The sequence below is a fragment of the Ailuropoda melanoleuca genome, chromosome 11 (genome assembly GCF_002007445.2).
Source record: "Ailuropoda melanoleuca isolate Jingjing chromosome 11, ASM200744v2, whole genome shotgun sequence".
In the NCBI taxonomy this organism is placed as follows: Eukaryota; Metazoa; Chordata; class Mammalia; order Carnivora; family Ursidae; genus Ailuropoda; species Ailuropoda melanoleuca.
Window position 1 is genome coordinate 22,519,293 of NC_048228.1, and position 18,789 is coordinate 22,538,081.

An 18,789-nucleotide genomic window follows, 5' to 3' on the forward strand; every position below is an offset into this window, starting at 1 on the left:
AAAAAAAAAAAAAAAAGAAGAGGTGGTATATATTTACAATGGGATATTATTCAGCCATCAAAAAGGATGAAATCTTGCCATTTGGAAGGACATGGATGAAGCTAGAGAGTATTAGGCTAAGTGGAATAAGTCAATCAGAGAAAGACAAATACCGTATGATTTCACTCATAAGTGGGATTTAAGAAATGTAATAAATGAGTAAAGGGGAAACAAAGAAAGGAAGGCAAACCAAGAAACAAACTCTTAACTATAGAGAACAAACCGATGGCTACCTGAGGGGTGGTGGTGGGGGGGATGGATGAGACAGGCGATGGGGATTAAGGAGAGCACTTGTGATGAGCACGGTGATGTATGGAAGTGCTAAATCACTGTATTGCACACCTGAGACTAATATTATGCTGTATGTTAACTTAAAAAATTACATGAAAATATTATCTTAATGACTGAGTTTTTAGTGCCCCATTTAAATTTTGGGCCCTTGTTTTAACCCTGTGTCATATTCTCAATTAGGACATCAATATTCATATTTGTACTTTAACTTCTAATAAAGCTGGTCCACAGATCTCATCCACTATTACACGACCTGCTCTTGCAGACACTATTCACTCATGTCCTCAAACTACCTTCCATTTGCAGAACTCAGTTTTTCACAGATAAGCCAAGCAAAAATGAAATGGGATTATCTAGTGTTAGTACTGCTTGCCTGCTACTGGCAAAGAGGCTAGCCTCAGGGGCACCTGGCAGGCTCAGTTGGCTCAGTGTCTGCCTTGGGGTCAGGTCATGACCCACGAGTCCTTGGATGGAGCCTGCTTCAGGCTCCCTGCTCAGCGGGGAGACTGCTTCTCTCTCTCCCTCTGTCCCTCCCCCTGCTCCTTCTCTCTCTCTCTCACTTTCTTTCTCTCAAATAAATAATCTTTTTTTAATGTTTTTTTATTATATTATGTTAGTCACCATACAGTACATCCCTGGTTAGAAATTTAAATGAAGGGAGGGTAAACAGAAGNGTTAGTCACCATACAGTACATCCCTGGTTAGAAATTTAAATGAAGGGAGGGTAAACAGAAGGGGGAATGAACCATGGGAGACTATGGACTCTGGGAAAAAAACTGAGGGCTTCAGAGGGGAGGGGGTTGGGGGAATGGGATAGACCGGTGATGGGTAGTAAGGAGGGCACATACTGCATGGTGCACTGGGTGTTACACANACTGAGGGCTTCAGAGGGGAGGGGGGTGGGGGACTGGGATAGACTGGTGATGGGTAGTAAGGAGGGCACGTAGTGCATGGTGCACTGGGTGTTACACGCAACTAATGAATCATCGAACTTTAAATATAACCTTTTTTTAAAAAAAGAGGCTAGCCTCAGTCAAGGTGGAAGGAAAGTTTATTTATAAAAAAAGTTTATGTTTTTTGTCACCTGGTCTTACTGATAAAATCATCTGAATTGAACAACCTCAAATATATCCCCTGAAGATGTGAGCTGCACTGGATTGTAGGATAGACAGGCAGAACGGCTGAGGGTCCCCTCAGGTGTCTTTTTGGGAGGCCCCCCTCTGACTGAATTCCAGAGAAGGGTACTCCTTTTCCCTATTCTGCCTCCAGCCCCTAGGTCGTCTTCTTCTTCTTCTTTTTTTTTTTTTAAGATTTATTTCTTTATTACACAAAGAGTGAGGGTGCTCCTGGTGGGGAGTGGCAGAGGGAGAGAGCGAGACAGAAAGAGAGGGAGAGAATCTCAAGCAGACTCCCTGCTGAGCATGGAGCCCAATGCACAGCTTGATCTCCCGACCCTGAGATCACAACCTGAGCCAAGTCAGGAGTTGGATGCTCAACTGACTGAGCCACCCAGGCGCCCTAGGCCTTCATTTTTAACAATTAAAGTCATAAAGGACTTTGTGCCCAAATGAGAATACATATTTTCAAACACTATGGAAGATTCACAATATAATGACTGTGTATCAGGCCTCAAAGGAATTCTCAAAAAAAAAAATTTTTTTTTTTTAATTTGAGAGAGGGAAAGAGAGAGAGTGAGCACGTGAGCCGGGGGAGGGGGCAGAGGGAGAGACTTTCAAACAGACTCTGCTCTGAGCGTGGAGCCTGATATGGGCCTCAATCTCACGACTCTGAGATCATGACCTGAGCCGAAACCAAGAGTCAGACGCTTCTGACTGAGCCACCCAGGCGCCTCTCTCAAAAATTTTTTAAACCCAATAACAAAAAGCTGTGTTTATGAAATTAGAAATTAACAAAAAGACAAAGCATAACACACTTACAAATAGTCATGGACTAAATAGAAAATAAATGGAAATTAGGAACTATTTTAAAACTAAATTTTTTTAAAACTTCACTACTCTGGAAATTGCACAATCTTAAATGCATTTATTAGAAAACAGAAAGGTTTGAAAATAAACTAAGTTTACAATCCAGAAGCTCAAAAAACAGCAGCAAAAATAAACCCAACGGAAGAAGTGGAAAGGAACTGATAAAGGTAAAAGCAGAAAGTGACTCAAACTTCCTTTACATTTCTTCTAAAGCAACCTCTCCCCAAAATAGAGTGAGTCAATGAAACCAAAAGTTTTTTTTTTTTTAAGGCACCAAGACAGGCAACCCTGAACAAGAATGATCAAGAAAAAGAAAGAAGGAATCCATAAACATGACAGAAAGGATAAAAAAGCTAATCCCTCCCTGAAAAAGAGAAGGAAAAAAAAAAAAACCTAAGCCCCAATAATAATTACTTATACCAAGCAAGTTCAAACTATAAAGACCAAACTTAGCTCAACAAAGAGAACCTGAGTAGATCAATGGTCATAGATTAAAACAGTGGTTAATGATCTACCTGGAAATTATGCCCAGAGGCATAATGGGCCAGTTTAAGGCAAACTTCAAGAACAGATAATACGTACCCTATATACCAAAATCTATACAAACTGTTCCAAAGCATCCAAACAGATGGGATGGATGCCAGCCAACTCATTTAATATAAGACTAGCATAACGCTGAGGAAAATTAAACAGGGGAATACTATAAAAGCAAACTACAGAGCGATCTTAGAAAAGTGGATAAAACAGATTCTCAATAAAATATTAGCATTGGAACCCAGTAGCATAATAAAAGAATGACCAAGTAAGGATTCATCCAAGCTGCTGAAGTCAGTTTCCAAATTTCACAGTCTCTTAACACAAACATGTCCCATTTAAACTACACCGAGGGCCTGACTTATTCATCGGCCGTTCACTGCGTCCACCTTACCTCTGCAGGGCCACCTGCAGGCCCGCTGGACTCCGGGGAGGCGCGGGTCACGATTGCTCCTCTTTTCAAAGCCCTTCAAAGCCTTTGCCCTTCTGTTGGAGTGAGACTCAAAGGGCCCCCCCATAGCCTGTGAGGACCTAAAAGCCGGGCCTGGCCACACTAACCCCTACTCTGCTCTAGTTTTCTTCCTAGCGTTTAATCATCACCTGACATATTATATATTTATCCTTTATCTCACCCCGCAGCTGGAGTGCAAGCTCCGTCACGGAAGGGACCTTGTTTGTCGTGTTCACTGCGCTAAAACCGTTACCTCACAATGCCCGTCACACAGTAGGTTCTTTTTTTTAAAGATTTTATTTATTTATGTGACAGAGAGACAGCCAACGAGAAAGGGAACACAGCAGGGGAGTGGGAGAGGAAGAAGCAGGCTCCCAAGGGAGGAGCCTGATGTGGGACTCGATCCCATAACGCCGGGATCACGCCCTGCGCCGAAGGCAGATGCTTAACGACTGCGCTACCCAGGCGCCCCACAAAGTAAGTTCTTAAATATTTGATGAAATGAATGAAGGAAAGGATGAAAAATAAAACAAAGTTCAAAGTTTGAACTTCAAAGTTCAAAACAGCAACCACCTTTAAGAATAACACAAACATGGGGCACCTGGGTGGCTCAGTTGGTTAAGCGTTGGACTCTTAGTTTTGGCTCAGGTCATGATCTCAGGGTCCTGGGATCAAGTCCCATATCAGGCTCCCGCTCAGCCAGGAGCCTGCTTCTCCCTCTGCCTGCTGTTCCCCCTGCTTGTGCTCTGTCTGTGTCTCTCTCTGATCAATCAATCAATCAATCTTAAAAAAAAAAAAAAAGAAAAAGAAAAACCTGAGTTTCTTGCCCACACAGGACATAGTAGGAAAGCTAAGCAGAACAGGTATTTAAATAAAGTGAAATAAATACTGTAATAGGAAAAGTACCAGGGCCTCTGGACCCATGCAGCAGGGAGACCCCCATCTCGGCTTGGGGTAAGGTTTAAGCTGATGTCCATGCATCCTAATAACTGAAAGAGTAATGGGAGCTAGCCAAATGAAGAGGTGAAGATGTGTTTCTAGCAGAGGGAACAGCATATTCAAAGGCCCAGAGGCATAAGAGTTCATAACTCTCTACTAACAAAGAGATTATCAGGTGGAAAGTTAAAACGTGATATCAAACAAAACTTAGCATAACAGTTGTGGCTCACGGGGGAGCATCAAGTTTTGAGGTGTGATGGTTTATGATCGAATGGACTGAGACTGCATCTGTGTACCCACGGTGCTGGGTGGTCTGAAGCAAACATAGGTGTGGTTAATACATTGATCATAGGAAAAAGGGAGTTGTGGTGGTAGTAGCCAGCACTAACAGTTTTGGTCCTAGTCTCGGGGGGAAGAATTTCAGTGAGGGTAGAAACTGGTAGGTATGAGGCACACTGAAACTAGTGATGGGGGCAAAGAGCAGGCTCAAAATGGGAGGCTCATCGCTGCTGCTCTTTTGTCAAGTCATTGACTGCCATTTACTGAGTATAGTTGACCCTTAAACATAGGGATTTGGGGCATCAACCCCACCCTCCATCCCCACCCCATAGTCAAAAATCCATGTATAAATTTGGCCTCCTCCAAAAATTTAACCACCAACGGCCTACTGTTGACCAGAAGCCTTACTGAGAACGTAACCAGTTAATTAACACATATTTTGCATGTTCTATATATTATATATGGTATTCTCCCAGTAAAGTAGACTAGAGAAAAGAAAATGTCATTAATAAAATTATAAGACAAAATACATTTAAGTAATATACTGCATTGATTGGGAAAACAAACAAACAGCAACAACCCTGCAACCAGCAAAGAAATGAAACGGTACTCAAAAATCTCCCAACAAACAAAGTCTAGGCCAGGTGGCTTCCCAGCGGAATTCTACCAAATGTTTAAGGAAGAGTTGAAACCTATTCTTCTCAAACTGTTCCAAAAAATAAAAACTGAAGGAAAACTTCCAAACTCATTCTACAAGGCCAGCATTGACTTAATTCCAAAAGCAGACAAAACCCCCACTGAAAAGGAGAATGACAGGACAATATCCCTGAGGAACAGGGATGCAAAAATTCTTAATAAGATACTTACTAGTATATCGAATCCAACAACACATTAAAAAAATTATTCGCCATGATCAAGTGGGATTTATTCCTGGGCTGCAAGGGGGGTTCAATATTTGCAAATCAACCAGCATGATACACCACATTAATGAAAGAAAGGACAAGAACCATATGATCCTCTGAATAGATGCAGAAAAAGCATTTGACAAAATACAGCATCCATTCTTGATAAAAACCCTCAACAAAGTAGGGATAGAGGGAACACACCTCAACATCATAAAGGCCATATACAAAAGACCCATAGCTAATATCATCCTCAATGGGGAAAAACTGAGAGCTTTTCCTCTATGTTCAGGATCAAGACAGGGATGTCCACCCTCATCACTGGTATTTAACACAGTACTAGAAGTCCTTGCCTCAGTAATCAGTCAAAAAGAAATGATTCTCTATGTAGAAAATCCAAAAGGCACCACCACAAAGTTGCTAGAACTGATACGTGATTTCAGCAAAGTTGCAGGATATAAAATCAATGTACAGAAATCTGTTGTATTTCTATATTCCAATAATGAAGAAGCAGAAAATCAAGGAATCGATCCCATTTACTATTGCACCAGTGAATGAAACTGGATCGCTTTCTTACACCATACACAAAAATAAATTCAAAATGGATGAAAGACCTAAATGTGAGACAGGAAACCATCAAAATCTTAGAGGAGAACACAGGCAGCAACCTCTTTGACCTCGACTGCAGTAACTTCTTGCTAGACACACCTCCAGAGGAAAGAGAAACAAAAGCAAAAATGAACTATTGGGACTTCATCAAGATAAAAAGCTTCTCCACAGCAAAAGAAACAATCAACAAAACTAAAAGGCAACCCTCGGAGTGGGAGAAGATATTTGCAAATGACCTATCTGATAAACGGTTAGTATTCAAAATCTATAAAGAACTTCTCAAACTCAACACCCAAAAAAACCCCCCAAATAATCCAGTTAAGAAATGGGCAGAAGACATGAACAGACATTTTTCCAAGGAAGACACCCAGGTGGCCAACAGACACATGAAAAGGTGCTCAACATCACTCATCATCAGGGAAATACAAATCAAAACCGTGATGAGATACCACCTCACACCTGTCAGAGTAGCTAAAATTAATAGATGCTGGTAAGGATGTGGAGAGGGAACCCTCTTATACTGTTGGTGGGAATGTAAGGTAGCCAGCCACTCTGGAAAACAGTATGGAGTTTCCTCAAAAAATTAAAAATAGAACTACCCTATGACCCATCAATTGCACTACTAGGTATTTACCCAAAGGATACAAAATATTAATTCAGAGGGACACATGCACCCGGATGGGTGTTTATAGCAGCATGATCAACAATAGCCAAATTATGGAAAGAGCCCAAATGTCCAACGACTGATGAATGGATAAAGAAGAGGTGGTATATATATACAATGGAATATTAGCCATCAGAAAGAATGAAATCTTGCCATTTACAATGACGTGGATGGAGATAGAGTGTATTATGCTCAGTGAAATAAGTCGGTCAGAGAACGACAAATACCATATGATTTCAGTCATTTGTGGAATTTAAGAAACAAAACAGATGAATGTAGGGGAAGGGGGGGAAGAGAGGGAGGCAAACCATAAGAAACTCTTAACTATAGAGAACACACTGAGGGTTGATGGAGAGAGGTGGGTGGGGGATGGGCTAGATGGGTAATGGGGATTAAGGAGAACACTCTTTGTGATGAGCACTGGGTGTTGTATGTAAGTGATGAGTCACTAAATTCTACTCCTGAAACCAATAGTACACTATATGTTAAAGAACTAGAATTTAAATAAAAATTTGGAAAAAAGGAACTTAAAAGAATCCAAAACTTTATAAAAGTAAAAAAAGAAAAAAGTAAAAAATCTGCATATAAATGGACTCGCACGGTTCAAACCCACTATTGTTCAAAGGTTTACTGTATCTACTATGTCCAGACTTTACACAAGAAACTTTACGTATTAGTACATATAATTCTCACAAGATTCTTAGCACAGAATTATCTCCCGTAGGATGATAAGGTTCAGAAAAGTTTAGGGACTTGCCCCAGGTCACACAGCTATCAGAGAGACTAGAATTCAAATTTTGTTCTGTTTGGCTCTCACACCCTATTCTTTCCACTATAGTTGGTCTAATATAATGTGAAAGATCCAGGACTAGAATTGAGTTCTTTTCACTGTGAAATTTGTTTGCACTATACCTCTCAGATCATTTTCCAATTTCTGTTCAGCATAGTATAGAATGCTAATTGGCATTCTTTACGTGGGGGAGACAGACACCTTAACTTTCGAAGAGTTGGATCATCAGTAACACCCCCTTTTTTAAATGAGTTCCTGCAATATTCCACTAACTTTTAGAATTGAACATAGAAAGATTAAGAGGCACTCTGGAAAATCCTGAAGGTCCCAGATATAGTCCTCCCTGCCCCATTGTATAGCAGCAAATTAATTCCTCTTCACAATCATAATTGGTCCCTTTCTGGCTGTTGGTATAAGAAGCCAAAATGGCTAGATGGTAGTCATATCTTCCAATTCAGTGGGGACATTATTGTGTCCCCCCAGTGGGAGCATCTTGCCTTTGGGAATGAAGACCCCCCAAAACTCTGTGAATGGGCTAAGAGGCAATGCTCTCACTTCCAATCTTGATTCTCAGACCTGTGTGTTCCAGCGATGAAAGAAAAATTTTGGTCGCAGACGTAAAGCATATACCACATCTTGTGGGACAGTACACCAGCTGTCACTGTAACTGCGTTCTTTGGTAGGGCATTCCACTTCTCTGTCAGGCCAGATGCTTTCTGAGGTGACAGGCTGTGGTGAGGCCAGTGAATTCTCATTGCCATACTTCTTTTGCCGTGGGATGGGTTATTTGATCAGAAGCAATGTTGTGGCGGTCCCGCGGTAATGATGAAGGCATTCTGTAAGCCCACAGATGGTGGTGTTGACAGAAACACTGCAGGCAGGGCAGGCAAAGCCACACTCAGAGTATGTATCTATTCCATCAGTGACAAATTTCTCCATGATGGAGAGGTCCGGTGTCATCATCCTCCTCGTGGGTGGCGGCTTTGTCTCCCCAGAAATGATGCCACATCGGGAAATCAAAGTAAGTCTCAGCTGGAAACAGGTTGGGAATAGAGCAGTGGTGGCCATTTATGTAGTGCTCACACAGCTTCTGTTCTTGCAGATACGGCAACTTTGTACACAGGCCACTGAGCCAAATACTGGGCCGGCCAAGGAAAAGGCTGACATTCAGACGGGTCACTCTGTCCACCTCATTGAGGGGGACAGTTTTTGCTGCAGATATCCTTCAGTGTACATTCGTATGGAATACAAGTATCTTCTCACTCCGTGTCCGTTTTATGAAATCTATCCACATTCCTGTTCTCCAAACCTATTTGTCTTAATTTCCGATCTTGCTCCTTCCAAGTCCCAAGTTGCTGTAAGTTCTACCGTTTAACTAGCCCACAGCTACAGCCTGGGAAGCTGTCCAGCCCTCCATCTCCTGGCCGTCTCAGTGTGGACAAATGGACGGCTTGAATTCTGTGCATAGAGAGGACTTCCCTTCACCACTAGACTGGTAGCGAAGCCGTCCAGCGGGTGCCAGGTTCGGATTGTTTTCTTCCTTAGCTAAGAGGTCCTAGGCAAATACCTCACGAGGCCGCAGATGTGAAGTGAGGGACGCCCCGAGGCAGCAGGAGCAGCTGCCCCCTGCGCACACCAGTCCACCTCGGGGGCCGCGGAGCCCGAGAGCTTACGCACGACGTCTAACGGCGGACTGCAGCTGGGCATGCGCAGTCTCACTGCCCAGTTCGCCCTGGTCAGCTCAGATCACAAGAGCACTGGGTGTCTTGAAGGAGAAAGCCCAGCTGTTGGCAAAAAGAAAAAGAATTTTCTTGCAGAAGAGCCAGCTGCTCGCAAACCGCAGAGAGGTCGGTCGTTCTCCACTGAGCCTGCATACGGCGTTTGTATTCGCCGTAGACACTCCAGTGGGGTCTGCAGGGCAAGAGCTCCAGCGGCAGAGCGGTTCGCACGGCGGCCTGACTCCGTGCGGAGCCGTGTGCTGGTCGGCCTGCGCGGCACACACTCAGCCCTACAGCTTACTCGGCAAGGGGCTCACAGCGGCCCACTGAAGTGTGGGGTATGTGGCTCCCGAGATCCCCCAAAGCCACCAGCGCTGTACATAGTGCTGCGGAAGGCGACGCCGGGAGCAGCCACTGGTCTTCGGTTTGGAGGGCGGCTGGCAACAAGCTCTGGTTCATTGCTCCTCCAGAAACTGCAGCGGTGCTGCGCTCCTGAATTTTCACGGGCTGGTACCCACCTTCTGGAACTCTTCCCATTCTCTCTCTGACTCCTTCAGTTTCTAGCTATCATTGTATAGTACGTTTCTTCTTTAGCCCGGAGGCTGTTTAACNAATTTTCACGGGCTGGTACCCACCTTCTGGAACTCTTCCCATTCTCTCTCTGACTCCTTCAGTTTCTAGCTAGCATTGTATAGTACGTTTCTTCTTTAGCCCGGAGGCTGTTTAACTTTTGTTTCCAGGTTTTCAACTCATTTTATCTCTAAGTAAGAATCATTTAACATCGATTCGATTATTTACTGAATACCTACGACATGCCAGTAATGGTGGGGGTGGGCGCTAAGACAACACAGCTGCCTTCGTTTAAGGGGGAACGTCAAGTGCAACACAGGACGGGGGACTATGGCAGACATGGCAGGAGGGCTGGAAACACACGGGAGGGGCATCTCACCTAGATGGGGGAGTGGTCAGGAAAGGCTGCCAAGAGGTAGTGATCTCTAGGCTGAGCTCTGAAAGATGAGTGGGGCTCCTTGAGTAAAGCCAGGATGGGGTCAGAGGGTTTTCCAGGTAAGGGGAGTAGCATGTGCGGAGCTCGGCGTGAGCAAAGGGCAGCTCCTATCATGTACAGTCTCTTTTCCTTTCAGACTTCTCCTTCTGGTTCCCACCCATTCTCCATTCCAATTGTGCTCCCATTTCTTCCCTGAGGAGGACCCAGAAGTTGCTGTAAGTTCTACAAAGACAATTTAGCCTCACTTCGTTTGGGGGAAAAAGACCCTTTCAGACCCCTTTATTGCTTGGGGATACAGAGCTCTAGATCCTCGTTATTAACTCCGCTTTAAGCTTTGACCCTTCTTGCTTCAACAACTTGTTCCTTCATTTCTGCCTGTTATTCTTGACTCAGCAAATAATTATTTGTTTCTGATAATTAATAGGAGATAGTCTAGGGGCACAGTATCTTGCATTCTAGTAAAACTACTCATCTTTCAATAGTTCATAGGCATTTCCTACTGTTACTATGTAAGTCATAAGACCTAAGTCCCCAGAAACAAGATTTGACTGGAATACAGAAAAAAATATTTCATAAAAAATGGAACTGGCTTTCCAAACTAGTACAGTGTTTTATGGCTTTCTCAAGGGTCATTGTGAAATGACTCCATTGTAAGGAAGCCTTATCAGTTTTCCAGTCATTTAATTAAATAAATGTGTTTGTTATGTAGCCAGTCCTGGGATAAGGGCTCAGGGATATGTGAGGTGGGATAAGTACTAAAAAACCCAAGATACAATTGCGCCTCAAAATAACTTTCTCTGTAATAAAGAATTGAGAGGAATATATGGGGATTACATATGATTTATTTCTAAAGAAAAGAATAAGCTTAAGCATGTGATTTAGTATTATAAGGCCACAGGCTATTAACTTTAAAAGAACCTTATTATATTGCACTTACTCTCCTTCTACTTACAAATTACTTAAATTAGCACATATATACTAGCCATACCGTCAATAAAGTGTTGCAAGCTAGGCAGAGGTGTAAGTTATACATTATTTCTGTTTTGCAATGAGAGTATAATCATATTATGTCTATTATGTACCAAAAAATATACTTAAACATGTAGTTTTAAAAAACTAGAAAATTATAGGCTCTCTGTGGCAGGTATCTGCACTTTTGGGAGTTTTTGCAAAATTATGAACCTTGCCTGGGAACCAAATTTCTTAGAAGTAGAGTCTCATGTAACTCTAATAACATTGGTTTACGCTTATGATTGTTTATTCACAAATGAGTGAATACCAATTTTAGCAATCTTTAACAACTCATCAGTGGGCTACTAATGCATAATACTTTTTGGCCTCAGATGGACATGAAAATCTACATAACTATGCATTGTTTACTAATGGAAACTAAAGAAACGGCCTCCATTTTGGGATTGGCTCCTGCCCTATCAGAAGGGAATGCATTAATAGCCTCTGTGTCCCCGAGTCACAGGACCTTCCTCCTGCACGCAAGCCGGGTACACATGCCCTTCCGGGCCCACTGGTTTATGTCAGGGGCCACATCTCGTAGGTATTATAAGGCAGAAGTGAAGAGGAGACCCCAATTTGCTGGTTGGTACAGATTCTATCTCTGAATTCAGAGATAAAAACTGAGTGCATCATAAAGTATCTAGCTACCACTTCTATTTTTCAGGAGGTCCCTGTCTCATACGGCAAAGCTCAAGTGTTTCTCCCCTCCAAACTCTTCTTTCACTATCACTGATTCCACTTAGATGGTATCTGCAGTGTTGTTTTCAGCTTAGTTTTCTTTTTTTTTGACTTTGAAAGTATTTTTAATGTCTTCAAAAGTTACTTTGAAGAGAGGACTCATGGCTTTCTTAGTATTACGTGTTGCTAGTTAATACAGGCGTGTCATAGCCTGAGTTGCCCACAATAGATTTCTATCTACAGCTTTCAAAGTTTTTTGCACACACATATAAATATATAAATAAAAAATAGAATCCTTTTCCCACTGATTTGTGGACTACACTTGGTTTGTTCTATAGAAGTACTCCGTAAAAGTAGCATGTAAACGGCATCTCTATAAATTGAATTGTGTGTTCCTATTCAACAATGGTTTAATAGGGGATTAGGAAATTTTTCATATCACCTGGGATACTCTTTTAAAACACATCTCTCTGGTCAACCTCCTCGCCCGGTGGGGAATATGATTTGAGGCAGAATAGATGTGTATCGAAAAAGCTCTCCCAGGAAGTCTCTTTCCATTCCTACTATATACACTAAGAACTTCTGACTTGAATGACAGCTTCAATTCACTGAAAAGGGGCTCAAAGAATTCCTGGTAAGCACGCCCATTCCTATCATCAGCTCCTGCTTCACAAAACAAGTGGCCAGAGATTCATCCCATGAGGAGCAAAGAGAACTGATTTTCCATCTCCCATAAGGATTAACCCATCATGTCTATATTCCTGTGTCTCTACACATTCTAACAAACCTGGCTGTGTTCTGGGGACAAGATTTCCTTACAAACCTTTCAAGAGGTGTCTGTGTTTTGTTTTTTTTGTTTTTTAAATCTCAAACCCTAGGGAGGCACCTCTCAGCTCCTCATCTGTGGACGTCCAGATTATCCTTTCTTCTTGCCTACCCCAGGTCCTCTGAGCTCATGCCACCACACCAGACAATGTCCCCTGCTTCTAACTTACAGTCCCCATCTCTCCACAACCACTTCTTGTCATTTTTCTTAGCAATTTTAATAGTCAAATGAATGGTCCATCTAAAACCCTGGATTCTGGGGTGCCTGGGTGGTGCAGTCGTTAAGCGTTTGCCTTGGGCTCAGGGCGTGATCCTGGTGTTCTGGGATCGAGCCCCACATCAGGCTCCTCCGCTGGGAGCCTGCTTCTTCCTCTCCCACTCCCCCTGCTTGTGTTCCCTCTCTCGCTGGCTCTCTGTCTCTGTCAAATAAATAAATAAAATCTTAAAAAATAAATAAATAAAAAATAAAACCCTGGATTCTAAGTTCCGACCTCCTGTGATCTTGTACACTACCTCAATCACCCACTCCCACAGACAGACCCTACGTCTTGCCCTTACCAAAATCTAAACTTCCCTCAAATCTCAATTTCAAGCATCCCATATACTGACACCACTTCTTATCTTTCCAGCTCATTCCCTCTGGTGTCCATATTCTAACAGCCCTTTGACCTCACCAGGACCTACAAGCTACTAAGCCTACTTCCCTTTCTCTATTCATCCCCCATTTTATGTGCCTGTCCTTTAAACGAGTCCCTCCCTTGTATGCGTCCTCAGTTCCCTTGTACCAGCCCTGCTGAAATCCAACAGTCCACCACATAGCTGAGCTAGCTGGCTAGAGGAAAGAGGCACAGCACAGCTAAGCTAAATGGTTTCACTTAGAGTTCATGACTCATATCCCAAGATGGGTCCTCAGTGTTTCCTGACAATCCCACTTCATGCCACTAGTCAATTCAATCACTCACTCCCCTGGCCACTACTTCTTGAAATCTCTCCTACTTTCCCCTTTCTCAGCTGATACCTCTGGGCTTCTTGTATAGAGCAAACAAGAGCAATCTGAAGGTAATTTCCACATTCACTTACCACTTGGATGCCTCTTCCTCCAGATATCCGTGTAGGTTTACGTCTCTACTCAGCTGTCACCTTTCCAGAAGGGTCTTCCCTAGTTACTATCAAAAACGGCATTCTTGATTCCCTTATTCAGCTTTATTTTTCTTTGTAGCATTCATTACGCCTGACATATATTGTCTTTGCCTCTAACCATTACTCTAAACTGTAAGCTCTATGAAAGTGGGGATTTTATGTTTTTTTTTTTTTGTTTTTTTGTTTTTGTTTTTTTTTAAAGATTTTATTTATTTTTTCGACAGAGATAGAGACAGCCAGCGAGAGGGGGAACACAAGCAGGGGGAGTGGGAGAGGAAGAAGCAGGCTCATAGCGGAGGAGCCCAACGTGGGGCTCGATCCCATAACGCCGGGATCACGCCCTGAGCCGAAGGCAGACGCTTAACCGCTGTGCCACCCAGGCGCCCCGGGATTTTATGTTTCGTGCCTAGGACAAAGTCGGACAAGTATTAAGTGCCTATAAATATTTATTGAATGAAAAACAAAATATCCAGACAAAAGATTTTTGTCTTTCTTAAAATAGAAACATGATACTTTTTGTTATAAAATTACAATATTTAGTTGTCCTTAAGAGTACTGTAGTTTTTCTTAATGTTCAGTAAGATTCACTCTTGCTGGAGGCAGCATGGTACAGAGACAAGCACAGTCCTGGGGGTGAGGGTGGGGGGAGTAGGCGGTGGGTGGGCAGAACATTTGGCTTTTACTATTAGCTCTGTCATTAATTAGTAATGTCATTTAGGGTGAGTCATCTAACCTCTCATTTCCATCAGGGAATGTGAGAGAGTATTTTTATTTTTATCTAAAGAAAAGAGAGCAACCAAACAGAAACCCAGTAAAAATCACTCACTACACACACCAAGAACCTTTTTCCTTTTAAAGTTAATTGATGGGACTTTCATAGTTATAAAACAGAATTCCATTCCACAGTCTAATAAATAGTTTTTATAGTAAATATGCTGTTAGCAAATGAGAGATTTTTTCATTAGAATAAAATCAGTCTCAAAATTCAAGATGGTAATCTTAACAGTCACATATAGAATAGTCACATATGTCATGAAAATTTTCTTGCTATGAATGTACAGGGAAAAAATGCCTAATTTAACTGAGAAAGACAAATTAAGATTATACCTAGTCAATACTCATATGTATTTTAAAAGTGACATTGGTTTTTTAGAATACAAACAGAATGCGTACTTGCTAATATCCAGAAAGTAATAAAAACGAATGGATTCAAATACTGCTAAATTCAAGTAGTAAACTCAATTATGTTCTATACTGGAAGTAACACCAACCCTCCCCACACACAAAAAACACCAAATATTGTCAAGCAAAATATTTTTAATTAGTAGGCTGATCATAAATAAATCCACATAAAAGATTTAACAGAATTACAAAGGGTTTTGTATTTCTTTTGTGGACTCAATTCATAATAGGCATTAGTCAACCTCATTCTCTAACTGTGACAAAAGGAGTTGTCATCCAACAATGCAGCACAGTTTAAGCAATTCATATTTTGTAGTTACATTTTTACATTTTCTTTACAAATGTAACATTTATATACATTATATATATTTTCTATAGTTCATGTACTGAAATGCTATTGTTTTTACAGGGAAAATATTGAATTCATGAGTACAAATCATTCCTTGTTAAAAAGTAATTCCTATAAACAAGTAACACGGTACCACTGCCTTTGGCATCTTTTGTCAGAGTTCAAGTCCAGAAATGTTGTTAATTATCAGAAAAAGGAACTGATCTAATTGGACATTATGACATATCAATCCACAGAGCTACCTCAATGCGCCGGCTCAGAACGGACAGAGCGCTGAACCGCTGCGCTCCTGGAAATGTGTAGAAACCAATTCAAAACAGACTCGGTGAGACAGCATCATCATTACCATTAATTCAGGCTGAAGAAAATCTGTCAAGTTCTTGCTTCCCCTTTACCTTTTGCCAAAGCCCCAGGGTGCTATGCTATGCATGGTGTCTTGTAACAGCAAATGCCTTCATTTCAAATATCCTATGTGCTTCTCTGACAGACTATGCTTTACCTAGGCTATGGATTTTTTTCTTCTTATTCAATTTTATTCCACTTCACTTACAAATCTGCTGCTGAATGTGAAGCAAAAATTCATAGTAAGAGAATGCAGCTTCTGTTCGGTCTTCAATCAAATGTTGAAAAAATTCTGTTTTGGCTGGACTCTCATCTCTGAAAAAGTAAAAAAAGGGTATTTATCTAAAGATGCACATTATTATAAAGAATAACTATTCATTAAAACATTACTAATACATGGGGGCTTTAGGAAAATGGAACACGGGATATTAATCAATTAACAGCCTTCTATTAGAATACATTTTCATAATATTTAAAGTTTGCTCTGAAGACAAGCAATTTCACACAGATGGCACAGGATAAGACAATTTCATAATTAAGTTACAGTACTTACTTTACCACGTGAAGAATTGGGCTTAATGGTCTATTGTCTCTAAGCCAAGTTATAAAGGATCTTGCTCTTTCTGATGAAAGTGTGTCTAGCTCTGGAAGATGTGTCTGGTAAAAGTAATATAATTAAGAAATTACTTCCTTTCTCAGAGACTGTAGCAATATTAGAACTAAATCATGACTCATTCCCACTTCCACCAACCAACTGCCCGCACTCTATTCCCAGCCCTAAAGCAGCAACCAAACGGGTGAAATTTAAATTGTTCACAAATCTGTTTATATTTTTCTGGATAAGTTAATAAAACATGTTTTATTCATTCATCATTCATTCATTCATTTTTACAGAGAGAGAGAGAGTGTGTGTGCATGTGCAAGCAGGGAAAAGGGGAGCAAGGAAGGGGAGAGGGAGACAGAAAATCTCAAGTAGGCTCCAGACCCCGTGTGGAGCCCAAGGCAGGGTGCAATCTCACAAATCTGGGATCATGACCTGAGCCGAGATCAAAAGTCAGACTGAGCCACCCAGGTACCCCAACACATGTTTAATGGTAAGTATGTCACTGATATTTTACCTGCATTTATTTTTTCTGAGTAAGTCAATAAAACATACACAATGATTAGCATGTCACTGGTATTGTACTTTTAGTTTCATCTAAAGGAAACATGCAAATGAAAGGAGCTATCACTAACTTCTAAATTTGCTCAACAGTTACAGATTCCATCCTCTTCTAATAACAGCCGTTCTCAGAGAATTGCGTGTTTCCTTTAGTCCCTAAAATTTAAGGACAAAGGACACCCAGATAGCCCACAAGATGCATGAAAAAATGTTCATCATCACTTACCATCAGGGAAATGCAAATCAGAACTACAGTGAGATATAAAAATACAAAAAAAAACCCAAAACCCAAAAAAACACCCCAAACCCTACAATTGTCACCTCACACCTGTAAGAATGGCTGATCAACAACACAAGAATCAACAGGTGTTGGTGAGGATGAAGACAAAAGGGAGCCCTCTTGCACTGCTGGTGGGAATACAAACTGGTGCAGCTGCTCTGGAAGACAGTATGAAGGTTCCTCAAAAAGTTAAAATAGAGCTACCCTACAACTCAGCAACTACACTACTAGGTATTTACCCAAAGGACACAAAAACACTAATTCAAAGGGTACAAGCATCCCTGTTTATAGCAGCGTTATCTATAACAGCTGAGATATATGGAAGCAGCCCAAGTGTCCACTGATTGAGGAATGGTTAAAGGAGTGATATATATTTTTCCTTATATATATATATGACACACACACACACACACACACACACACACACTGAAATATTACTCAGCCATAAAGAATGAAATCTTGCCATTTCCAACATGGATGGAGCTGTAGATATAATGCTAAGCTAAATAATCAGAGAAAAGACAAATACCACATGATTTCACTCTTATGTGGAATTTAAGAAACAAAACAAACAAATGGGAAAAAAAACAGAGGGAGAGAGAGAGAGAAACAAGAAACAGACTTTTAACTCTAGAGAACAAACTGGTGGTTAGCAGAGGGGAAGGGGTGAGGGGATGGGTTAAACAGGTGGTGGGGATTAAGGAGGGCATTGTGACGAGCACCAGGTGCTGCGTGGAAGTGCTGAATCACTATACTGCACAGCTGAAACTAATATAACACTACGCTAACTAACTGGAATCAAAATAAAAACTTACAATTTAAGGGTGATAGAAATGCTCTGAAACTACGATACTGGTGACTGTTGTACCACACTGTGAATATAGTAAAAACTAATGAGTTGTGTACACTTTATGATAATTAAAAAGGTGAACTGTGTGTGAATTTTATCTCACTAAAAATTTTAAACAAACATACAAAAACTTAAAACTGTAAAAGCCACTGACCATTTTCTGTGGTATTGATGCAAAATTAGGATACCCAAGTACATCCTCTATGAAGTTATTGTCACAGCTTTTTCCAATCCAAATGTAAAAAACCTAAAATGAAAGAAACAACAAAATGTTAAAACTCCCTAATCCGAAATCTATGATAGCTAATTTTCTCAAAATTATCAAGCATAAAAGAGGTAAAGTATATGATCTCAATTAAGTAGGGCAACATCAAAGTAAAAGGAAACCTGTAATTGGTACATTTGGAATCTATATCCAGGAATTTAGAGTGGTTCACATATTCTTAGCNTCTCAATTAAGTAGGGCAACATCAAAGTAAAAGGAAACCTGTAATTGGTACATTTGGAATCTATATCCAGGAGTGGTTCACATATTCTTAGGATAAATTTCAAGAATTCCCATTAAATACATTTTACCATCTTCCTTACTTTTCTCCCCTAAGAAGGTAGTGCTTTAGCCAGGATAACTGACTCACTGTAGTTCCTATCCACGTTTTCAGTTACTGTCTGTGTACTTTAACTAATGGGCTCTCCCTCATCCACCCTTTTCCTGCTCAAAAGGTATTATTTATGATGTCATCCTGACCATTCTGATATCCCTCAC

At 41.1% G+C, this 18,789-nt stretch overlaps 2 protein-coding genes across 2 annotated transcripts in view; both read right to left on the reverse strand.

Moving 5' to 3' along the window:
• Positions 1–3,382, reverse strand: part of MCUB (mitochondrial calcium uniporter dominant negative subunit beta) — a 138,927-nt gene extending 135,545 nt beyond the window's left edge. The window contains exon 1 of the mRNA XM_034671383.1: positions 3,244–3,382. Within this exon, the coding sequence (XP_034527274.1) occupies positions 3,244–3,367 (124 nt within the window). The 5' untranslated portion in view covers positions 3,368–3,382. The remainder of the gene's footprint in view (positions 1–3,243) is intronic.
• A 10,907-nt stretch (positions 3,383–14,289) lies between these two features.
• SEC24B (SEC24 homolog B, COPII coat complex component) overlaps positions 14,290–18,789 on the reverse strand; it is a 109,494-nt gene continuing 104,994 nt past the window's right edge. Inside the window, 3 exon segments of the mRNA XM_034672118.1 lie at positions 14,290–16,049; positions 16,288–16,391; positions 18,181–18,273. Of these exon segments, the coding sequence (XP_034528009.1) occupies positions 15,935–16,049; positions 16,288–16,391; positions 18,181–18,273 (312 nt within the window). The 3' untranslated portion in view covers positions 14,290–15,934.